The following is a 25,959-nucleotide window of genomic DNA, read 5'->3' as shown; positions in this document are numbered from 1 at the left end:
TCATCTGTAGCCAGTGATATGAAATACGTTGAAAGCGGCACGATGCTTTTATTAGATGGGTCACCCATGTAGGCTGCTGCCAGAGAAAGATGGAGAGCCAAGGCTTGCCTGTGGAGCCAGCTTTCCCCCAGCCACTCCGCGCTCGATAATAAGGGCAGGACTTTCACCATGGGCACTCTTGTCGCAAAGATCTAGCAGCAAAGGCATGACATTTGGCCTCTACATGGCCCAGTGAATATAAACCCAGATTAGAGGGAAATAAAAGATTGTACTTGATAGCATATGGGAAAACAGCAGCATAAGTCTCTGAATAAGCTGCTCTGCACACCCCAGAGAGATCATTAAAAAGGGCTTTCCTGTGGTTTCTACTGCTGGTGGTTACAGCCTGACCTGGTGTCACCGGCTACTTGTGCTGGTGGTGCAGAGACATCATTTCTCCTGGAGCTGCAGTATTTTCCTTACTGTCAGCCAGGCAACACAGGGAAGACAGAGCGGAAGGGAAAGAAAAAAAGACGGGACACAGGTATTGGAAGAGATGCCAGAAAGCGCATGCATGAAGATAGATGCAACCCCTGTGTAGTCCCCCCTAATGCCCTTTAGGGTCTCAGGGTGATGACAGCAGGAAATCTGTGAGAATGTTTTGCAAAGCCCCCATCTCATTCTCGCCCGCTGCCCAAGACATGCAGAAGATACTGAACAAATGTTACCCGATGTTTCGGTGACTTAAGTCCTATGGATCTAAAGATTAGTCTTGGAGGTGATTCTGAGCACTCAAGTCTGATTGATTGTCATATCTAGAAAATACTAGAATTAAAGTTCCTTATGTGAATCCTTCACAATAGTCTTTACGATGGGAGACTTTTTCCCCTGTTCCCCTGCCTCATTTCATGCACAGCATAGACATTATTTAATGAACTAGCAACTCTTCAATATTTATTTTTCTCCTCATTATCCAGTGAGGCTCTATGCCTTATTTATCATGCTATCCAAATGCTGCTGAGAATTATTTATAGCATTTATGATATAGGAGCCAAGTTCTTATAAACAACAATTAATTTTACAATACCCAGCTGGATCCAGAAACTAAGGTGGACTTTTTTGGGATGGGCACTATTTTTGAACAACTACTTTATAATCCTAGAAGTCTAAAAAGCATCTCCGTAGACTTTCCAGAAAGAATCTGCCTATCAGCAAGCAGAGCTTAGTAACAGCACATGACATGATGTGGTCCTCACCCTTCACAAGGGTGTTTGAACCAGGCTATTTACGGTGCCAGTGCATATATTTTACTTAAGAAATACTGTTGAGAACAGTGAACAAAACACTCAATGCTACATTAAGAACTTGTTCAAGGGATCTCAGATTGCAAGATGTGCAGTGAGGACTAATTCTGGTATCTAATTAGGGCTGGGTGTTCTTCCCCCCCACTCTGCGTACTTTCTTGCCTGTGCTCTACTTGAATGTGCCTGCTCCTGATTCCCTAAAGTACACACTCCCCATCCTTCTCCTTGCAGTCACTGTCTCAAGATTATTTTGATGTATCATCAGTATAATGCAACACAATTTGCAGCTTATCATCCCCTCTAGTCCATTTTACATTTTTCCTAGCCTTCCCCTATTTTTTAAGGGGACCCCCCCCACTCTCCCCATCTCCCCTCTCCTCTTCACTAGGTGAAGAAACACAGCAAACCAATATTTCACTGGATTCCTCCAGCATCCCAACTTTGGCTTTCAGCTCTATGAAAGGTCAGTCCAGAAGTTCATTGGAAGAGAATGAGGAAGAGGAAGTTACTGCAAGTTTACTCCATTTTCTGGCTTTATGGGTAACCGAAGCCAAAATCCTACCAGCTATCCTACCAAACCATTATAATGTATTCAAACACAAGTTTCAGATTTAATTTTCAATTTTGACTAAAATAAAATTTTTTAGTAAATATCTCTGCATGCGCTACACATCAAAATGGATGATTGTAAGAGGAGGTGCTGGATTTCATAGTTTCAGGGCTCTACCTCCAGTTTGTGAGTGACTCTAGGCAAAGTCACTGCTCCTCTTGGTTCCTGTTAAGTGCTTTGTTCCCTCTCTTGGGCTCTGCTGACTTTTTATATGAGAATGTCTCCATAGCCACTTCTGTGATACAAACCCAAAAGTAGATATGAAAAGGTATTTTCTCCTCTCCACATAAACTTGTTAATTTGGTGTTACTGCAAAAATCCCAGCCAACGTGAGGCCAATTAATTTTTGAAAATTATTCAAGTTAAGAAGGATACATCTATAATTTTAATGTAAGATAGCTGCAAGAGCCAAATCAAGAAGGTGGTTTCCATTTAGGAGCTCAGTCTACACATGCACAAAATTAAAACATCAGAAAAATAAAATCTATTTGAGATTATATTTATTTTTACATCAAGGACAATATGCTAGCATCCATCTCTCCACAAGGATATGTTTATTCCTATGCCAGTTTCATGACCAGCTAATAATCACGTTGTCAATAGTCTACTACTCAACTGCCTGAAATACAGTCCTACTTCATGTCTTTTATTTGTTTTCACATACATACATATATGAAATGACATTTTAACTGGGCAGATATCTTTTACAATTCAACCCATACTCAAATGGTGCTCTCCTGCTAAACAGGCACTTAAAAAACTACAAACAAACAAAACACAAATATTCTGCTTATTTCACAAAAAATGGGAACTGAAGATAACAGTACCTCTTTCCAAGTTTACCAGGAGAAACAGCTGAAGATTGAGTTGGTGAAAATAATGTGAAAGTAACTCAAGAAAAACTTTTATATGTACAAAGTTGACACACACACATGGAATTGTTTAAGAAGTGCCACTGGCCTGAACAAGGTCACTCGAGATGTACTTTTCGGACTCTGAAGCAACTCAAGTGACTGGTCCCAGTAAATGCCTTCAAACTTTGTTTTGTTTTGTTCAATACACACCAGAAGGATTTGATTTTATATCTTATAAGCCTATATAGGTTTCAAACTGGGCCAGATACCAGTAATGTAGACAGTCAATGCACAGCCTAGTCTCTAAATCTTTTAGCTTAGGTACAATGTCGTCAAATCTGAGGATCTTCATTTCAAGCAACCCTGTAACAGTAGACAACTCCATATAAACCAGACAGCATTTTGCAATGTTCCTGCAGTATCTCACTGTTTCAGTACTATTGGTCAGTTAGTAATTTTAGAAGACAAGTTTATAAAAGCCCAAAGGCTAAAATTAAAACTGTCCCAGCTTGTTAGACATTTAAGACAGGATCACCGTCCTATTTGACATCTAAGTCATGAATTCTGTACTTTATCCAGCATTTGGAAAGGCTTAGTTGACTGCTTCCAAACTCATCAGGCGGACTCTGGGAAATGGAAGGTGAGATCGTGGGAAAAATGTAGTACGAAAAAATACTGGAATGAATCCGTAGCAACTAGAAGTTCATGAATATCACTACCCTGCACACCAGAGCCACTCAAAGCGCCTCCTGGGCTATGATTTGCAGAGATATGGCTTTGCTTCACACACAAGTATGTACGTACATATACACATGTGCCCGCACACAGTTAGGGAGTTCACATTGTTATGAAATACAGCTAGGGAAAGCAATTACTTTAAGAAAAATAATGGGGTATTCACCAGCAAAGTAACAGTTTCAAAAGGGTCTAGAAAATGAACCAAAGCTCTTATTGTTAGAGAACTATTGACTCCAGGTTTGAAAAAGTGACCTCAAGTGAGCAATGATGCACTTAGCTTGGAACTTGCAGCCGCTGTATTTCACTCTAAATTGAATTGTCAATCCACAGTGCAATCTTCTTCTACTATAAACTCACATCTCTGTGGCAAGTATACAGAAAAAATACTATATACTGGCTGCATTATTCCAAGTTAGACTAAATTCCTCTGGAAATGGAAAATATGTCCGCATTACAGAATTTAAAGATCCCCATGGGTATTTATACAGGGGTAGTGGGTTTTTTTTTTCCATTTAAGGGCACTTAGTGACAACTTTGTGTTGACATTTTTCCTGTGAACAGTTCTTAAGCATGCAAATAACTAATAGCATGTGGCCCCATTAAAAGCATTTAGGTATGTATACTGTACAGTCCCACACAGAAAACTACGTAACAGACATTTTATACCTCACACACATATGCACAATGATCACATTCAGCATTCTTGCCATACTAAAAGTGGTCTTTTTGGTAAATTAGCCTGTCAGTTTAGCATGATTTATAATATCACCAATGTCAGTGGTTTGCAAACATAAATAATTGACACATGCTGTGAAATACTTACATTCACTTTTCCACTAAGTCTTCTTCACTACAATCAAGTTATTTTCCAGGACAGTGTTAAATCTTCTTACTAAATAAAAGAAGGCAGCAATTAAAAATATATTCATATGCATTAAGCTATGCTCAATCACCTTGAATTTATGAACTTTAAAATATTGATTTAAGATCATCTATAGTATCCCATAAACTGGTAATTTGTTTATATAAAGTCAATTTTATTACATTTTAAACACAACTTTAGCACACCGTAACTTTCAATCCTGAGGCTAAATGGGGCAATGTTCTGTATTTCAATAGCTGCTCAGATTATAAATCAGATGGACAGCTGCTCACAGATGTATAACTAATTACTGAAGAACTGAGAGCTCAACTGATATATTACCAGAAAGAATGCCTAGCATTACAGATGGGGTATTGTATGATTTGGCACTCTTCTAGCTAGAGCTTGAACACACTCTTATCAATGGCAGTACTCAGCACCTCCCACGATCAAACATTTAAGAATGGAAGAGAAACAGTGTCTGTCCCTCTAGGGAAGGATAAAATACCATCTGATATTCTTTAACATCACTGTATATGCCAAAAAGTGATAAAAAAGGGTTCACGTAGATTGTTCAACACGAATGTGAAGATGACAACTGTCCTCGAAAAAATATCCTAGTCAATAGACGTAGTGAGTGCTGAATGCCCCAACCTGTTTCTTACATACCGTTATTTCTCAGTTACTTTTTAGCAAAGCATGCGATGCTCACTCAAACAGTTTGCAGCGAATGCCAATGCACGCACTAAAAGATCACCGCATGGCAGTTCCTAGGGAAGAGAGACCCGAACACCTGGCAAAATCCACCACCTTTTCTCCAGAGCCATCTCATCTCAGCTGAACCTGACTTGGAGACTTGTGTAACACTGGCTCCCTGGGGAGGTAAGACACAAACATCAGCAGGGCTTTTATTTTTCCTTCGTGTTCCTTGAGGCTGCCCAGTACTAAACCAAGTTTATTTTGTTAACGTTCGATGGGATTTAATTTCTTGTTTGCATTCCCCATATCTAGTTGCTGTGGTAACAAATTCTTTAAGACTATGTACATTCATCTCTTCCCAGGGAAAAGCTGTTTGAGAGAATCTGCACCCTAACTGGGTGGAGGATGAACATGGATACTCAGAAAAATCGTGAGATAAGGGACATGGGAAGGAGCTGGGTGAGATATTTAGACCACAACTGCATGATATGGCCTAACTGGAGAGTGTAGGCTTGGACTGGGACTGAGGGAAGTCATACGAGGGGAGTGTAAGTAAAGCAGCCAACCCAAGAGACAGACAAAAACTTTAAAGACCAAGGGAAAGGGCAGATTTCTTTCTATGTCTTACTGACAAAGCAAAAAACAGATCTGATGCAACTTAAGCATATAAAAGCAAAGGAAATACAGAAGTAAAAGGAAGTGCAAAGGGATGTGAAAGATCATGATACTGTCAACAACAGCCAAGAAGGAAGGAGGTGGAGCTAGTCAGCAAGGAAACAAGACTTCATCTGGCTGAGGAGTTCCCTTTATACATCCATGTTGCCGCTCTCCTTTAGACCATTTTTGCGAGCATTGCTGAATGGTGATTTAGGCACATCTTGCACAGTTAGTTCACATCTCAACTTTGCAGATGCAACAACTGAAGTGCATGGAAATTAGTATTTGGCTGAGCCTGGAAAAGAAATTGAATGCCGTCAGCCCGACTGTTGTGTCCAGCCAGTTATACCCCCAGTAATAAAGGTATGTCCCCTGCTAGTAACATCAGAAATTTATTATTGAGAAAACAGGTTCAACCATAGCCCAGGAACTGGCAGAGAGTCATCGGGCTACTTATGTGTCAGTTCTCACGTGGGTACACCAGGCATTTTAGTCTGTAGTTGGTAATCAGCTGCGCCAGAGAATGATGTTACCAAACTGTAATCAATTTTCTGTATTATAAAATAGGAAGCCTTTTTCATAAGATGCTTGGGACACAAGTCAGAAATCTCACTCACTCTCTCCCTACTTATTCAGACTGACTCATCAGATTTTCCAGGTTCCTCCACGCAAATGGCACACTGCTTTGGCTAGGTTTAGATGGACACAGGTGGTACCATCTGCCGCAAAGCTTCCTGGTCTTGTTTGGTTTTGTTTTTTCCTTTTACCTCCTGCTCGTAGCACAAAAGCTCTTTTTCAGCATCTTACACTGGAACACCATGAGGAACTGGTCTTTCATGGTATGGATTTGGCCAGCTGGCCAGTCAAAATGGACTGCTTAAACTAAAGGAACTAAAATGCACATTGCTATCACAGCTCCTCTGACAGCTGGAAGCTCTTGCAGATTGACCTGAAGTTAAAAGTACTTAGATGACATAGAGGAGTTGTTCTTTAAAGGTGACAGCAACTATGAGCACAAACAGAGCAACTAGGTAGGGGGATGCTCACACAACCTAACTTCAGTCTAACAAGGTTGATCTTCCTGTTTCTTCTCTCTCCACTGCCTCGACAGAGAGGGTCCTGCCATGGATCACCTTCTGGAGGAGGAATCAATCTTCCCTGAGCTGTTTTTTGGATGAGACTCCCTCTCCCCTCCATAACCCGCAAGGGACAGCAGGGAGATTACTGCCATTAGACTACATTTAGCTCTTACTGTGTCCCACCCAATCTGAACGCACTTAACCGCTCCCACCTTTCATATGACACGATTTCTGCCTTTCAAATCAAAACGCTCCTTTAGGATGAGAGGACAAAGACCACCATGGACGTTTCATGCAGTTGAGACCATCAGGACAGGTCAATAAGCCAGCAGAGACAGGACAACCATAAACAACCTCCCCATCCTGCAAGTGCCCTCTCTCTCATCAGGCAGCTGTGCCTCTGTATTTAGGGTGAATGTCTCAGATACCGTCATTTCAAAAAGATGATAAACTCAGGCTGATCAGTCATGTCCAAGTGCCAAATTTTGCAAGTGGATAATGTGCTGCCCCAGCGCTGCAGCTGCCGGGTGGATCGTGGCTTCCGAAAGCTGCAAGGAATAAAGTGCAGCACTCGTCCTGCGGCGCCTAAAGCTGACACGGCCATAAGTACGAGTAAGAACACATTGAGTGCTTTTTTTTTTTTTTTTCTGTTTGCTTCTAGAGCTAAAAACAGATCATAAACCACATTTCTTTAAGGGAGGCTTTTGTTTGTTTGTTAGAAAGGGCAGGCACTGGGTCAGGGATAGAAAGTTGTACTATCCGGTTCCCAGACACAGTCCTTATTCCCCTGAGCCTTCAGCTATATGTAACATACGGAGCAGATACTGTTCATATATGCTTTTGTACACCCATGGAACTTTTATCCAGCTGTTGAGCTAACGAGCATGGTGCACTTGATAGGATGGAGCATGTAGGATAACACTACATACTGCTTTTTTGAGCTTAATTTTGAAAATGGATCTGCACATTTCAGTGCTGGGAAGGCTACGTTACAACACTGAGATCACGTCCATATGGAAACAGGATACAGAATTTACTATTAAAACTTTAGGGTGATATCAAATGTCAGCTTAAGACTCTAAACATTGCAGTGTATTTACATCTCTAATTAACTCTGTGTCACACTACTACACTCCAATATCTGGCCTCACCTTCAGCTCTCCAGCTTACATTGCTCTTGGTCATCTCTATTCTTGCCCTCTCCACCTCCTTGACCTCAGAGACACCCGCTCCGCTTCTAGCACATGAACTCGAGGGTTTTATTACTGACTTCCTTTCTGTCTCCTCTGCTTGGCTACCTCGGGCTTAGTATCCTTGTTGTCTTGAAGCTGCTCAACATAGCTCTACCTTTGATACACTTAAATCTGATACTGCTTAAACTCTTTTTTTTTTGCTTTGGTTTCCAGTCAACCAACCCCACGTCTTTTTGACCTCAATTTTATGCACTATGAAAAGACCTTGACCAAACCTGTGCAAAAATTAACAGAATATTAAAATAATAATGGAAGCGTTTAATATTGCCAGATATACCTCAAAAGAACAACTGCTTTCACTCAGCCCTTTCATTTTGCTCTTCCTGTAGTTTGTGGGACAAAAAGAAAAAAAAAAAAAAAGGAAAAAAACATATATGCCCAAGTTTTCTGTTCTTAAAATTTGAGAGACTCAGACAAAAATCTGAGTTTTACAGATATGCTATAAGAACAAAACCCAGCATAACCCAAAACTGAAACCAGGTAATTTGTGCTCCTTTACCCTTTCTGAATATCCTTCACTTTAGTCTAAGGAGACTAAATACCTTATCTCTTTATAGACTTTTCCAGAGAGATTTCTTAACTACAGAATTAAATAGACTAACCACAAAGTACTTCTTTCTCTGCTGTCCCTTCTGACCATTCTAGAAATCCTACCTGCTCTTTCAACAGTATTTCACTGCAAAGATCAAACAGCAAGAACGCTAGCCTGTGAACTCTCAACAGGTTGAGATCCAGCATCTCATGTATTTGGGCAAGAATCGAAGTAAGCATCAGTGGAAGAGTGGTGAGTAGCACTTCTTCCAGCCTCTTCAGATTGTTATTTATCAAACCTTACAACTGATAGTGGACAAAATTGTTCCCTGCCTTGTCACTTATGTTGCACATAAGGCAACAGGACTCCTCTCTGATCAGCAAGGTGCTGAGCCAGCACCGAATGCTGATACATACTTGTCAAGCTGTCTGGCATAAGGATTTAATCCAATGCAAAGCAACAGAGAAGCAACCCCAATTTCTCAAAAGCTATTTGAGAACCCCTTAAACCTCACTTCCTCATCTTCCAACACCATATTTAGCTTGGTAACATTACAAGGGTAAGGATACCAAGAAATCATATCCACAAGTTTTAAGCCTTTGCAGAAAAAGCTATTTTAGAAAGGTCCTCAATTATGAAGCATAAACATGATGCCTGATAGTGAGCTGTAATACAAAGAATTTTACTGGCACACACTGGGGATGGCCAGCGTAACTCATGGTTATTTTGGTTGCAAATTAACACCATTGTCCTAAACTCATATCATAATAGCCATGCTACACAGTAATTTTAACTATACTGGTTACCTGTGAATGCTAAAATAGCAAATCGGAGAGGCAGACTTTTAGCACAGTAATGGTTGTACATTTTTTTTGTCATGAAAATGAAACTTTACAAATCGGGTGTAAAAATGAGCTCCAGGTTGTCTTTAGTTTAAGCACACCTGCAGTGACCCTGGCTAGTCTCCACGACAAGCTCAAAAACATATGTAAGTCAGAGAAGACCAGAATTTTTCTATGTGTTAGGTGAACCAATACACATTAGAGACATCTCCATATATTTATTTTTTATCTCCAACTTGAGTTCCAGGGAGTTAAGGCGATAAATTCAAAATCATAAACAGTACAGTCTATGCCCATGACTTTTCAAATGCCATTTGGAAAATTGTTTCAAAATGAATGCTGTGAGAAGTAACTTATATCACAATACAGGAGATTTACAGGAGATGAGACACGGTGTAGGTGTCTCATCAAACCCAGTAGTTTCACTGTACGCAGTATAGCCAAAGCAAGAAGGTAGGCTCTTCCAGAAGGCAATGGAAACTGGGTTTCTTTCTCTTACTGTTGGCTAGAGAGGCATGCCAGTTGCTCATGTTAGGAGTCTGATTTGTTAAAGTGAATATCCTCATTATATAATGGAATAACATTTTCTTAATTTTGTTCCCTCTGGCTAAAAAAGACTCAGAAGTTAGTGAAAGACTCATCAATGACTTTGCTCTGATATACGCTGCATAAACATAGAGAGACAGTAAATAACCTCTCTTTAGTAGCTTAGCAGGGTCTTTTCAGTCCTTAAGATGACCACATGCAGACTTTCAACAGCCGTCTTATTAGCCTTTTCATCAAGCACTTTGCTTTCTCCACATGTGCCAGGAGACCAGAGTGGACTTCCTGAAAAGTTGCCGAGGCAGATCTTTCATTTCTAACTCGCAGAGCTTCCCGACTAATACAGGCTGCCTGCAAGCAGGAACCCAATCTCTGACTATTAACTAAGCACTTGCCACTCATATTCTAGCTGAAGGTTAATCATCAAGTAGTTTACAAAACATGTGTTACTTTGGAGACCAAAGGTGAAATCCTACAGTCACTTGAAGTGAGAGTTTCCACAAGGCCAGAATTGCTGTCCTTAACACGCATGTGTGCATTAATGCGTTCACGTAGGAAAAGGCTACAGGAGCTGCCAACATGCTCTTATGCAAAGCCAGAAACCACTCACACTTACACTTTGATGAGCCTGTGTATTTAAGTAGCCTTGCTCAGTTAAAATACATTTATACTTATCCACCTTTGAAGAGCACACCATGCTCAAGGTCCCAAACAGACAAGCCTTTATTGTCCAAGGGGCAGAGTGTAAAATAAATTCAAATGCTCTTTGTGCTTACTGTTACTCTCTTGGTTAGCTTTAGACAGCACTTTTGCAGCATGCGAGGAGACTGAATTTTTCTCTGAAGCCTCTCCCCTTTCTCTGACAGCAAACAGGGCCAAGGCCAGCCGCCGTGACATACTGTCTTCATGCAAGGGGCCTATTTGTGCAACCCGGTGGTCTCCCAGCAATGCAAGATGCTCCCCAAGTCACGAGCATCACCTAGTGCAGGTGACAGGAGAGAGACCACCGCTACACAGCAGAACAAAGTTTACTCTTAGTTTTCCAGGAATTCAACATATTACTGGCACAGCCAAATTTTTAAATTACCCAAAATTCAAAATTACCCAAAGCTTACAAGTTGTTTTCCCTTCACTTTCCTATTCCTTCAAAGTCCTAAAATGAGATTGCTGTTTCCCTTTGTTCTCAATTCTCAGATAATCCTCTTTTTTTTTTTTTTTTCCTTTGGCTTCTGAGTGCCAGGGAAGAGAAGAGGCATAGAGAGAGGCATATTGGAAAATGAAGCAGACTGCCATCTATGTTTGTGCTGACTGTAAAAAACAGTATAAACACAGATCAGTTAGACTAGTTTGCATTCACCAGCAGTTTTCAAAGTCCTGAAGTAGCTCAATCATTTCAAAATACCAATAAGTATTTCACTGACAAGAATTATGAGGAATCTCATGTTATTCTGGCAATGTGCAGACTTACAGGTAGCTTTGCACTTGCCATAAAATACTCTACAGCTGCTGCTTTGGCTTAAAACAACCCCAGCAACACCAACCACCGCCCCTTCACAAAACACAGCTGTTAACTACTAACTGAAGAACACAAAAATTCACCAAAATTGTCCTACAACCATTACTGTTCAATCAAGGTAAATTGTGTGACATCCAAGGACACTGCTTCAGAGCCTCCCACCTCAAAGAAAATCAGTATCTATTATATTACATTCCCCCTTTCACCTCATGTCACTGAAGGCATTCCACAGGCAGTTTTATTTCTAAGAGCACTGATTTTCAATCGATCTGCTCTGGCCTGGATTTGAAATAGGATACTACATGAAATTGGATCCTGGGAGCCTCAAACATGCCCAGGCTTGCACAGGAGGTTAAACAAAAAGAAGCTTTTTTTTAAACACAGTGTGCTAGTAAAACTGATTTTAAAGTGTCCTCCATTTCTCTCGACTGGAAGTAACATATTACCTCTATAAAGTCTTTTATATCAAGCTCTTGAAATTATTTATTATTTATACAATGCCACTGGTGCACACCTCGCCTTAGAAATATGCATTTTAACAGTCAAGCAAAGCGATCCAAACCACCAAGGTAATTAAGACTGCTTTAAAATTGGCTTCACTACCTTTCCCCATACATCTGCCAAGGTACAGCCCAGTCCTGCAGTCTCTTCATCACGTAGTCAGTGGGAGTACTCACACAAGAATTTGAAGGTTTACTCCCTAAATTACAAAATGCGGCCTGCCTTATTGGAAAAAGGAGCAGGCATGACAGTAGAAGTGCGAAAAAGGAGAGGAAAAAATGCTAAGCGTAGGAAGCTAAAAAGGAAAAAAGACCGTTAAACAGGGAATGCACCATGGATGAGAGAGAGTAAGTGATATAAGGAGATAGTGGCAAAGGATGGTGTGGAAAACAAGAGGAAAAGCATAAAAGGATGGAGAGCTTATCCTGAATACTGTAGGGCTTTAAATGCATTTGCAAGACATTGAACAGAGAAGAAAGTGCAGGAGGAACAGTTAGAGATAGCAAATTGGAGTGGAGAGCCAAGAGCTTTATTTTCAGTTTTTATTTAAAAAGTAAAAATCACCCTAGGTTCATGTTGCGCTCCTTTTTCATCCCCCACTAGGATGTCAATTCCTCTGGAGCAGAGTATGAGACCCTGTGAGGACTCCTGGCGCGGTGAGCCAGGCAAGCCTTGCCAGAGCCCAGACAGGAGCAGTGAAGTTTTAGGTGTCTCCTTCAATTGCAACTGATTTTTCCCAGGATAGCCCATCGCACTGCAAATTTTATTTCTTTTGTTTGTTTCTAAAAGAGCAAAAAGGAATCACTGCAAAGCCTGGTTTGAAGCCTGAGTGAAATTTCATCTTCCCCACTGAGAAACATGTAAAAATCAGAACTTTCTCGTTAATACAACAGTGGCCCAGCTGTGCCTCTTGCTGGCCAGATCAGAAAGCATCTCAGCAATCCAAGTTTAAATACCAGGGATGTCTCATTTGTCCATCAAAACCAAGGAACAAGGCAACTCTGCCCAATTATCAGCAACAGAAGAACACTGCCCTCCTTCAAATCAGGCAGAAGGGCTCTTCTCGTCTTCAGTACCTCTCAGGGAATCAGCCTGATCCCTCCCCACCCCCCTTGCTTCCTCCAAGAGCTGTCTTCCTAATCTGGAATCCTTCAGAGCTGGGAACCAGACCCCCTGCCTTGATTCCCATCATCTGCACCGATTTATGTTAGCAAGCCAGGCCAGCTGGCCACCTGCAAACCCAAGGAGCCCATACACTCTGATACAGCGCCCTTTTTAAAAAAAAAGAACAAACAAAACAAAAACCAAAACCAAACCCAAAAAAGCACAATAGTCCAGCACAGCTTTGCCTGCCAGGTTAAAACTTGCTCCCTGCCCTGTGAGCTTAACCTACCTGCTGCTGCCGAGCACAATACTTCCCTGGGTGTAGCTGCGCTTCTGGTGAGCGAACCCTTCTTCTGCAAATAATTCAAAGGTATTTCTAGGCTGGGGGAAGGGTGCAGGCTTATTGTTTCTCCTTCACTAGGAAAGATACATATGTTGGGTTTTTTTTTAAAAAAAGAAACTATTCCAAACTGTGATAGGAGCTGGGCTCAGGCTGATACTGCCCTATCTTGCAGAGCAAGTCACAGCGGGTTCTGTAATCGCAGGCTCTGCAAACACTGATTTTACCCCCCTCTATGGGATCTTAACTTGCCTGGCGGTCCCGAGCAGAGGACACCTGTGTTTGCAGCCAATGGCATCAATAGGGAACGGCTGGGCAAAACCCCAGCTGATCTGATAGTCCAACCAACTTCAGTCCTTCCCTGGCTAACAACTTGCTCTTTCTTTTTTTTTTTTTTTTCATGAAACCTCTTTCTTTCATGTTTACACGGGGCATGGGCTACGGGAAAAAGTGCTTGTTGTTCAATTCAAGAGCTTTTTTTTTCCGCCAGCGGAGGAAACCGCATTTGGATCCACACGAAGGGAAAAGCAATATTTATAAAGGAAGTTCCCACACTTCCTCTTCAAACAAATCACTCCTGGCTGGTTTTGCAATTACAGCCCTACTGTAAAGAGGAGGCGGGGGGGTGTAAAAAAGCATCGAGCGTATTATTTCCTTTTAAAGTCACTTGCCTCTGAAAAGGCGGCTTCCAGAGAGGAAAGAGTTAAGCACTCGGGACAAACTGTCAAGTTTTCAGTAACTAATTTACTCTTCCTGTAGGCCTGAAGGAAATCCACAGCCGCCACAAATATTCCTTGCTACATTCAATACTACTCTTTGTGAAATGGATTTTAATGGCCAAGCAAAGCGATCCAAACCGCAGATGTAATTAAAGCCGCTGAAGCTGGCTCCATGGAAGGCTGGGAAGCGCCCTGTGCCCCGTCCGGGGGCGGCCGCCACGGCGCAGGCCGGGCAGGGCGGCAGTGACACCGGGAGGCCTCGGCCTTGTCCTCATCCTCATCCTCGTCCTCGCTGCGGCACACCGTGTCACTGCCGATGGGATGGACCCCGCTGGCTGGGAGAGCAGCAGGGGTTTTAAAGGACGGAGATGTGCGCCAGGAGATGGACAGAGAGCCACCAGCTCCCTGCGGCCTGCGCTGCCAGCGACCTGCGCAAGCCAGCATGGGACCTCTGCAGAGGGGATGCTGCTCTGGTCTGGAGGAGCATTTGCTCTCGCCCCGTTTCCATCCCATGCCCTGCTCCCTGTGTTATAAAGCTCTGCCACCGCAAGCCCACTGGGTTGTAGCGCTGCAGTGTTAAAAACCTCTCTCATCCATGGGAAAACTGTATCCGACAAGCAGTATTTCCCTCCACACACAGTGGTGAAAGTCTGCAACACTACCGTAGGAAGCAGAGAGATTTTTCTGACAATTCACAGTAAATCAGCTTCTTATTTGAACTGAAATATCTTAATTTCTTCTGTGGTGAGTCAAACCAGTAGTCTGCCTGAAAGGTCGGTACTCCCCTGGTATTGAAACCTCTATTAGATCCATACCCAGCAAAGGAAGAATGAAGTTTTCCCGAAACTCCTATCCAAAGTGTGGGAGGATGGAAAATAAGATCAGCATACCTTACTGAAAATAGTTCTTGAGATAAAAGATGTGATTGCTTTGGCACTAACTTCTCCCTCCTCCTTCCCTCCCCTCCTCAGCCATGCCAAGGTGTGAAAGGCCTAGGAAACTCTCTGTCCCTACTCTGCATTTTTTTTCATGTTTAATTTTAGATTAGAACACAATTGGATTTGGACTTGATTAACCTTTCATCCAAAGAAAATCCTGCACCTCTGAGTTACTAATTTCATTTGATAACAGCTGCAGAAAACTAACTCCATATTTTTGAAGTTAAATCATTGCCAAATTCTGTTTTCAAGTGCCAGCTGCCCAGAATAAGGCTAAAGAACTTCCGAAAACAATTATATTTAAATTATTAATTAAAACCACTTGGAATATTATGGTTAAAATCAATTAGTTTATGCAAAGAGATCTACAGACCTGAAACATAGTTACAGCAAAAGAAATTCATCGGCTGATGAATAATTAATACAGCTCTTCATTTGTTTCACGTCGTGCGCCAAGTAGCACAAAAGAAAAAGTCATTAATACGAGTGGATCACAGAGCTAACACAGATCATTACACATTTATAATCACTAAACTGTTTAAACGGAAAGTTTGCAGGGCAAGAACAACCCCTGCAATATTAGGTTCAGAACAAACTAAAACCCACGATTTTGTCCATCTGGATGAAACACCAGAGGAAAGAAAAGAAAAGTAGAGCTTGTTTGCTGTAGGTAAGCAGCAAGATCTTTCATCAGCTGTAAAAAGTGAGGTGCTTCTCTGAAACCTCTATCTTCAGACCTGCGAGTAAGATTCATGAAAGCAGCTGGCCTGACTGCCCTCCTGTTTCTGGAAGTAAAACACCACGGCTTGGCCAATTACCTCCACATGCTTACCATGAAGGCATGTGCTTTTATATCCATGCACGCACTTTCTCCTCTCAGCTACCGAAAGAAGCATTTTTCTAGTCTGACATGCTACAGGTCCCTTGGCATAGCACATTTCTTCTTTAAAAAACAGTGGGGTTTGGTAAACAATGCGCAGATTTCCTGGGGATTACCAGAACTACATACCTCTTGTTAAACAGTGCTCCAGTGACATAAGTTGATGTCAAGGGAAGAATAGTGTAAATCATTCATTGCTGCATAACTAAAAACTTAGCATGTGTTAATTTATAACATTCCTGAACTCAATTATTTGGGTTGGAGTGGGTGGGAATCAGTGGAGTAAACCACAAGCAAACAGTCGCTGTCATGTGCTGGTCTGACACTACTCCAATTTCATCCTGCTTAACCATCTATCTCCAGCTAAACCTTTACACCATTTCAAAGAAAAAGTTGGATTTGTACGTTTGTTTTTGTTTTCAAAAGGACTCAGAGTATCACTACAAAGGAATGTTGGAGATTAAAAAAGTACCCACGGTGGGAGAACATTTATTGCCTTTTAAACGCTGAATTACAGCAGAGAAGTTAAGAAATGAGGTAGGTGTTTTATCAAAGAGCTTCCTGCATGCTCTGTTACTGGCTCCTCAGCACAAGGCAACAATGGGGATATTTTCACACTATGAAAACACTGATTTTGCAACACATTTCTGCTCCAAATGGGAGGCTCACCTGCCTCCCTCAACACACAACATACCTTCTGCTTCCCTCATTACATTACTCACGCTGCCCTTCTTTTGGTGCTTTTCCCCATAGCCTTCTCTATGTCCCGTCTGCTGAAAACATAGCGAGTGCAGCCAGTAACATTAGACTTGAACTTTCTACCTCCTGACATTAGCGGCCTCAAAAAGTAGACAAAACAAGCTGTCCCATTTCTAGACACTGTCTGTGCACTGATCTCAGAATTGAAACCCTTTCTGGTCACGAATGATAAACGATGCGACTTCCTCCAAACAAAGCTTAGCCAACTGTGTCGCGCAAAGCCTGCCTTGCCTTGCCTAGGACTGTCTCGTACATGGATAAAGTACAGCCATGAAACTCATCTTCAGTTCTGAGGGCAACTATGGCTCTGCACAGAGAGTCCCAGAAGAGTACCATTTGCCTAGTATTGTTTTATGGCTAATCGCCCCTGCCTCTGGGCTAATATAAAACAGTTACATGGCTTACAGAAGCAGTTTGTTGCTGCTAACCTGGGAGTATCTATCTGTCCCACACCACAAGGTACACTGTGGACAGCCTTAGAGAAAAAGGGCTCCCATTCACACCTGGCGTGAGCAGCCAGACCCATCCTGCTGAGTATGACCGCAAGGCAGGGTAGCCGCTTCCCGAGACCAGTCACTCACCAGTGGCTGAGAACAGGCTTATCTTTTGCACCATGTAAAAATGGGAAATCACATTTATACAGGTCCAGCGTCCCAGGTTAGCTTCATCTGTTTTGCTGAGAATGTGAAATACATACAGTCTTGCCAGACATGTCATTTGCAGGGCTAGGATAAAATCCTGACCTCTTTGCAATAAGAGGTAAAATCCTGAGATGCACATGGTTTTACTCTCTGGATCTTCACACTTGTTTCTCTCCTTACAGAAAGGGAGCATCGTTGTCTCACAGGGGTTCACTTTGCAGGGCAGGAAGTACCTCTTAGGGTACTGGAAATGAAGGATTTTCCATCCTGGGAATGACCTGCCTTCCTTACAGCACCTCTGCTTGCTGGTTCAAAACAGACTTTTGCGCTTTTGCTAATTCTATGCCTTCCACCAACATGTACTGCCACCAACCCGTTAGCACATACGTTTCATACCTTTTGAACAGATGGAAGTTTTGGGATGAATTACACTCGGTTTCACAGTCAGCCCAATCCCAGGCACAGTGTTAGCACCACGGACAAAAGAGCCCACAGATCTGCTTCATATACCCGTATAGGTTTGCTCTGCCTTTGTACTGACAAAGTACTTAATGGGCAACACTGTAGCTTAAATACTCCCCAAACAAGGCAGACTTTTTAAACAGCAGCACTAGGCCACTCTAAGGGAAAAAATGATCCTTTGACTGAGAAATGCCCTCTACTCTGCTGCATTTGGGCCTCAGTGGTTGCAGAGCTGCATGTAGTAAGCGCGAACTGAAAGTGATGCCAGAAAGGCAATGCCGTGGTCTTACTAGCATGAAACCTATTACTTTTGTAGCCTATGCTGACATACTATGGTCTAGAACGTGCCTGTATAGCCTATGGTCATAAACTGGCCAATTTTGATTGCTGGGTGTAGGCAGTAACCAAGTAACTAGAAACAAGTAGTTCTGCCTGTAATTATGGAGTATTATAGTGCAGTGAGATCCTGGGTGAATGTGATGGTTTTTCCCCCCACTGTAAAGAAGTTACAGTTTTTCTCAGTAGTTCCTCTCTGTAAAAACAGCGTGCTAAGACACTGCTTGCGGTACAGCCTTGTGCTGTAGGACACAGCACCCCATGGCAAACCGTCTCTAATTGGCATGCCTATCTGCCGATCTCACCTCTGAACTCATGGAACAAAAGAAAGCATTAATCCACATCTTCAAGAATTCAATAGTCATTTAGCAGAAGGTCAGGTACCTAATGGGCTGTCAAGTTCAGGCTGTCTATCTGCCGGTCTTCCCAGCTCCCCAAGTTCCCAGGCCTTGACTGACGGTCCTCGGCAGCTGGGTACTTTGTTTTCCTGCCAAAGCACTGTGAAGGCCTGAGCACAGGCGACTGCTTTGCAACTTTAACTTGGGATGACATATTCTGGCTTCACTGAAGGAGAGAGGGAAAAAAAGCAGCCATGAAAAGGTACACAGCAAGGCCTGAGAAATATATTAAGGATGTTATTTGTCCTGTATCACTGGCACTCTTTAACAGAACGTAAATATACTTTCAGATGTCTGCATCGTGCTTTTTGATCCGAACCTTACTATGATTGCAGTAGTTTTAGGATACCTCATAGCAAGGACAATTCTGTGTAAATGCTGTGTGGCACAGATAAAGGTAGCGTGCACAGTTGTACACGTTTCCCAGATCTTTTTCAGTGCCACAGGTTATGGAGTGAGTTTGAAAACTACAGCCTGGAATGCAGAAACATTGCTACGGCTCCCAAAAATTTCCAGGAGGTACACAAAGAGGAGGGAGCCCTTTCCAGATTCGTTGGGGACACAGCCTGCTGCACATACTTGCTTTTGAACAGTCTCGTAAAACCGAAACATTTTTTTCCAAACAGATCACAGGTCACGTAAGCTTCCCAAGGGATATATTGGTTACAGATGTTTTCATGTAATAAAATATTCCACTCAACTGCAGTATTTCTAACTGATAATGCTAAAACTAAATTACCCTTGTCTAATGGTTATGTCCCCAATGTACTACTTACCATGGTAAACACTGGCTCATTTGTTACCATTTAGCCAACATAATATTTAATTTTTTATAAGAGCATGCCACAAAGACAATGAATTTCAAGTTTGCAAGAACTGCAACATAAGTTTGAACTTTTCAAAAATATATACTTAAAATTCATTTTTTGCATATTTGTAGAATAAATTATACCTCTAAGTTTCAGCATTATCATATCAATTTGCATTTAAAAGTTATCTCATTTTTTAAACATGAGTAATTTTAATAATTTTCCAAGATTTCACTCTGAACTTGGAATTATTTAAAAAAAAAAAATCACTCCTTGATTGTCTGAATGGTGCAGGGCTAATAATGAAACATTCAATTTGATTTCCTCCTGGCAGAGTTGTTAGGAAAGGAAAGGTCATTGCGATGGTATCTCTAAAATGATCGAGTAGTTCAAAATAAAAATTAAAAAAAAAAAAAAAAAGGAAAAGGAGGAGGAGGAGATGATTGTTTTCAAAATATGCTTACAATATAGCACTAACAAGGACGGCTATGAAAAGGGAAAAAGAATTGTAAATGGAAACTTAACTAGTCTTCTACGGTAACAAGGAGCCTCCCTCAAACCAGGGAAGCTTGTGCTGTTGTACTGTACTATGTCTCTTTGAAAATTAACACCTCAGCATTTCTATTTAAAAGATTAGAGCACTAGGCTCTAGACATCCGTTCCTTTTTCCTCTCTGTATTGGACCATCAAGATCCTCCCGCTTGGATTTCAAATACCGCCATTAAGAACAATGGAACAAAGTGACTGTTGATGCGATATCACTGTTTCTATGTTGCCGCTTCAAGGATAAAGTCAACCCATTCTATGTTTTAGAAAGACTGGAAACATAGCAGGGGCAGAGTGTTCTCTGAGGAGGGAGACATAAGCTACTTTAGCACAACTAGCATTATATCAAAAGTAGAACTTGCCCATTTTTAAGAAAATGTGGAAGTCAGTACAACTTGGAAGTAGGATGTTTAGACTAGATCAAAAAAAAGCATTCTTCTCCAAATTCTACAATGCCATGATCCAGGTAGTCACTGCTTTAATGCTAATGTTCAACGTTTAGTAAAATATTGTATCCTTTCTGAGCCTTGATAAGCAATTTTTGCAGCTATCAAATTCAGATGTATGCTTGTGCTTGGTAAAGTAAGACAACATCACTTTGCATTGCTGCAATGGTCAGAAGCATGCTTTAAAGACTTGCTATGGGGGAAAAATGGGAGAATTTCCCCACATCACCATATCCCAACTGAAAGGATAATCACTTGTGGAAAAAAGTCATTCAGATCGATGGACATGCTTCCTAAACACAACAGGGCTGAATCTGACCTAAATGGCTATACAGTGTTTGGAAGAGCTGGACTTTGCTTGGTTCCAAGCAATGCACCAGGAAAGCTTTACCCATTGGACATTTTTATCATAGTCCTGCTAGTCTGCCTATCTCATTGTCATGTTTGATTAGCTCTATATTTATTCTGGGGCCGATGCGGTAATTAAGATTGCCAGCATGTACTGGAGGCAATAATGGTTCTCTGATGGCTCTGGCGTTCGGAGGGAGGTCATGCAGCACATGAAACACTAAGCAACAGCCCTGCTCTCATGGCTCAAGATAACATCCAGAACAGGAACAAAGCACTGCATTGTGACCAGTCACTCACTTTCTGAAAAAAGTACAATCCAGTTTCTCTAAGAAGACACTCTCACCTAGAAAACAGAAGCCCAATCTGCTGATATTTGAAAATTTTTAACTGCTTTAGCAGTTTTTAGGATGGTATGACTAAGCAGCAGTAAGAGCAGTGGTTGCTGTGCATCAGTGACTTGAAAACACATGAGTCTTGCACACTCCAATGCTCCTTTCCTCTTCCTTTAAGCAGCCTCTAGCATGGTAACCAGCAGCAATGTGCAGATGTAACTCGTAACTCCTTTGAGATCCGGCACACTGCGAAAAGGACTAGCTTTCTGGAATCAAAATCACCTGGACTCAGCAGCAGACCTGATCTGCCAGTGCTGTCCCTGGGAGCTGTGTTCCTGCCGGTTTGCAGGATGCTGCCCATTGAGCACCATCTACCACAGAGCCTTCCTTGACTTTCCCTTTTCCCTTGTTATTTTTGCTGGCTGCCACAAAAAACCTTAGCTAGCTGACATTACTCCCTGGGTAGCAAATCCCCATTTATTTTAGTGCACGCATAATATGGGTAGCAGCAAAAAGCACAAATACAACAACCTTGAAGCTCATTTATGGGAGGGGGTATAAGCAAAGCAAAATCCTTGAGAGATTCTGCAACTCCTGACACTCATATGAACGTACAGCTTGCAGGGAGAAAAAATATTATTTTGAATTCATTTTGGTATGTTTTGTGATATTTTTGTCTTGCCCTGGTTGCTCAAGAATAGTACCCAGAAAGCATAGCTAAGATGCCCAACAGTGTCATTTGTCTGTTGCTCACCTGCCTCCCTTCCCCAGACCCTTTATCTACACAGTCAATACCATATCCAAAACCGCACACTGGCTTCCCTGAATGTTTTACTTTTCAAATAAATGCCTAATTAACTCACCCTTTATTTTAAACCATTGTATGCAGCAAAATGCTCCAATTAAAAATGGAATGTCTACTAATTTAAGCCCAAAGGTTCTGTTAAGGCAAGTTTCATGAATCCTAAAAATAGAAATGCATTTATAATTTTTTCCTCACTTTAATTAGGCTTTTTTTTTTTTTTGGCTTGAATTTAAATATCCTTCTGCAGTATCTTATACTGCATTGCAGTAGTAGGAACCCCACGCACAACACAAGAACCGTAAGATGAAAGATGACTTGCCTTTTTAATTCTTCCACTCAGAGAGGAGTGTAAAGTGGAGACATGCATCCCACAAAATATAAGTGAAGCAATTAAATAGCAGAGACTTCAGAAAGATGGGACTCCCAGAACCAAATTAAACTTCTGGTTGATATGTGTATAGAGAGATCTTGGTCCTTCTCTAATCTATAGTCTTAAGTGACATGGAAGAAAATAGCATTGTGGTAGTCAAGGTGAAAGTGATATAACTAATGGTATAGCAGCCAGACTAAGGGCAAGTCCGTTCGGAGTGAGCTGAAAAATATGCTCTATGGGCCCTTTGAATGACATTACTTATAGCAGTCACAGAATGCAAGGTCATGCTTCTTCAAATACAGGTTAAACTTGTAAGGTGGTGAACTAATCTGGAAAGCAGAGACTTGAAGAATGACTTCAGGGCCACAGTGAGCCGCAACTAAAACTCTGGCAGGGATGCAGTGGCTAAGACGATTAATGAGATCTTTCAATACATGAGCTAGGGGAAGACACAAAGCAGAAAACATCATTGTAGCACTTCAGAGGAGCATTGCTAGGAACAGACGAAGTTGAGGTTATCCAGGGCAATGGGGTAGTAAGCAAAACAATGCTAAGTGGTAGTCATAGACCTGCTGCCTGCTTTGCCTATGCCGAAGCCAAGCTTCCTTCCTCCTGTTACTGCTGGCAGAAGTGGTGGTGGGAGGAGATGCGGGAACCAGCTCCTCCTAGCCCTGGCCACGCTCGCTCTCTTCCCTCTTCCACAGTTGGGGTAGCAAGCCCGGATCTTCAGGGTGAACTCATTCGACCCTCAGTCCTGGAGCAGCAAAAATTCAGTTTCTCTTACATTGCTGAGATGCCTGGGACTGGTTCTGTCACTTCATACAGCATTACTGAAATGATTACAAGCATACCTGGCCATGTCTGGCATCCATACTGCACAAAAGATGTTGACAAATTGGGAAGGATTCAGGATGGAGCTGCAAGAAGGATTCAGAGTCAGGAAAAGATGCCCTAAAGCAAGAGCCAGAAGTAGTTCAGTCTATTTATTTTCACAAAAAGAAAGTTCAGAATGGCTTGATCACAGTCCATAAATACTTACATTAGTGAGAGACATTTAATAAAGGGCATAACAAGATACAGAGCTGAAAAATGGAACTTTGAGGCAAAATTCAGGCTAAAAATGAGGGGTAGGTGTTAGAAATGAATGCAATTAAGTCACTGGAGCCTTTTACATTTACATGCAGTAAATTTGCCACCACCTAAAGTCTTCAAAAAAATTGGGATTGGATGTCTTTTTAAAATGATATTATCTAGCTCAAGCAGAACTTGCAGGCTGAGATAAGTGGTGAATTTGTACAAGTGTATAATACTACAGCTGAGCAACCTAGGTGATCATAACATTGTAAAACCCATGAGCATATATTTATTTCTTGAGCAGGCCTACAAAATCCAATTTTTCCTGTATCTGCTTTAAATAAATACACCAGCTTTGCTGAACGCAATCTGAACTTCTAACTTCAGCCTTCTGCTGTAGAAGTGATACATGTCCAGTTTCCCTCTCTTCAGACACTGTGAAGAAGGAACCCAAATACCTGAGACTGAGTGCAAGTGAATGCAGTGAATTTGAAGACAAGACGACGTCTGTAAGCTTCCAAGCAGCTCCTCTAATCCAGGAGCCTGAAAGCACTGGTGTGCCTTCCAGGGCCATTTCCCAGCAACCTTGGATCGTTCCAGCATGTGGGATTAGATGGAGGGCAGGGGCTTACCAGCTAGAGTTCCTTGACCCTTGCCAACCCAGTTAGGCTAAGCAGGACAGTACAGGGGGCATTTTGGTATTTAAACACTTGTTGGCCATCAAGCAGGTAAATAGTTTCACCAGGAGTGCGACACAAGAACTGGGCAAAACAGGATAACCTGGATATATCCAGGTTTAAGCTAGTTAAATCCTATACTTTGGAAATCCACTGCAAATTTACTGCACACTTTAGTTTAATAAAGGTATTAACATCTCAGGAGTGATATTATGCGATGGCAGTATTTCTTAGCAGTCTGTGAACTTTAGGAATGATGCCTTTATGTGGACAGGAGACAGACTCAAAAAAGGCACATTCTCCCCTCTGGTTCAGCTCCTCTGCTGAATTGTTTGCAAATCCATAGTCCTTTCTTCTCTCTGCCACCATAAGAGGCATTTACTGTTTTTATGATCTCAGGATGGAAAAATATTAATCAGAAACAGCAGCAACAATTTCTTTTTCTTCTCAAATCTGTGTGGCATTAAGTATAATTACATAAATAACTGGAATGGCAGAAACAGACAATTGCTGGCTTTGTGTGGGTATTGGAAAAGATTATACTGTTTTTATCATGTCTCTCAAATAATGGGTATCTTCCAAGTCTACTGTCAAGGAGACTGCTTGCTGCTTTAATGCTGATATGAAAATAATCTTGTAAAAATACTGAGAGAGGGTCTTTCCACATACTTTCCGTCAGGAAAGATTACTTAAATAAACCGTTTAACCTGCTATTGACCTAAAACCTAGTTACATAAATGTTTTAAAAATTACTTATGCATCTTGAGTAGGTAAAAGTAATCTAGTGAAGTCAAGGATAACATAGGAAGTCCCTTAATGATGGCTGCATTCTCTGCAGCCTCTATTAGCATATGATTTTTCTGCTGGCAAAGCAGATACAAATGAACTGCAAGAACACAGGCATGGGATAGCTCTTCCTCTTTGTAAAGGACTGCAAAGAGACAGATACACATAAAGGAAGAGTGAAAACCTGCAAAGATCTCTTACAAGGGGAACCTCAACTATTTTTTCCCCAGTTTTTTCATTATAAACATTGCTATACCTTCTTTTTAAAACCAACAGTAAAAATTACAGAGGCCATATAGAAGTTGAATATGGAGGATGTGTCTACCACTGCCTGAGCTAACCTCATCCCGAAGTCAATAAAACCAAGTGCATAAAAAACTTGTTCCAGATTGCCGAACAAGTGCTGAAAACCAGCTGAGACAAACTACACCCAATTCAGCATGGATGTGCTAGAGACACAAAACGTTACAGGTATCCCACTGCAATGTAGGCAAAGAGGGCAGCATGTTTATCAAGCCTAATGAAGGCTATCCCAGGAAGGCAGACAGCAGTTTCATCTACCAAAAGTCCCTGATCTTTAACATCCTGGGTTTGTTGGCAGTGTGAGCAACCACTCTGCTCGGTGGTGTGTAATGAGAAGAGCCTCCCTGGCGTCTCGACTCTCCTCCCCTGCAATCAGGGCGGTGATGCCAGATGCAAGTTTGGAAGTCTTCGGCATTTTGTCTGACAGCATAAATGTTATGTTTTTTCATGAACCGAACCAGTCATCTGCTCCGCTGCACACTTTTGCCACCTGCTTATATTGGGCATGTAGGGTGGGATGCTTGTGTTTCAGTGACCAGAGCTGGCACGTATGTAAAGCTTTAGCTGCTATAGTATTATCCAAACCTTTGGGGTTTTTTTTTGCCAAACAGATCACACTTTCAGCATTCCCCTTTCTCACTTTAAGGAAATGGCACCTTTTCTACAGAACCAAACAACAGCCATGTGGTCACAGCAGCATGCTGGAAATGGTTAGGATGCTGTTAACATTGTCCAACGCAACTGCAAAGGGCTGCCAGGAGGTGTTTCCTGGCTGTATACCTGCCCAAATGCTGCAGTGCTGAAGACTGAGGCCTGAAACCATTTCTTCCACACATGCAGATCATTTTCCCTTCTACTTCCTTTGGGAGGGTTGTATTTTTTTAAAAAACCCTCATTAATAAATTCGTAAT

General features: G+C 41.7%; 1 protein-coding gene across 5 annotated transcripts in view; it reads right to left on the bottom strand.

Annotated features, from left to right (window-relative positions):
- PLXNB2 (plexin B2) overlaps nt 1-25,959 on the bottom strand; it is a 262,309-nt gene that overhangs the window by 113,711 nt on the left and 122,639 nt on the right. For 3 of the 5 annotated variants that reach the window (XM_052790853.1, XM_052790851.1, XM_052790852.1), the window contains one exon: nt 4,309-4,377. The exons of 1 other annotated variant lie outside the window; for it this stretch is intronic. In XM_052790853.1, the coding sequence (XP_052646813.1) occupies nt 4,309-4,310 (2 nt within the window). In that variant the 5' untranslated portion in view covers nt 4,311-4,377. Of the gene's footprint in view, nt 1-4,308; nt 4,378-18,532; nt 18,551-25,959 lie in introns of those variants that run through there. One more of the 5 variants, XM_052790854.1, reaches the window with a different exon arrangement.

The sequence above is a fragment of the Harpia harpyja genome, chromosome 6, assembly GCF_026419915.1.
Source record: "Harpia harpyja isolate bHarHar1 chromosome 6, bHarHar1 primary haplotype, whole genome shotgun sequence".
Classification (NCBI taxonomy): Eukaryota; Metazoa; Chordata; class Aves; order Accipitriformes; family Accipitridae; genus Harpia; species Harpia harpyja.
This window is presented reverse-complemented; position numbering and strand designations above follow the sequence as displayed.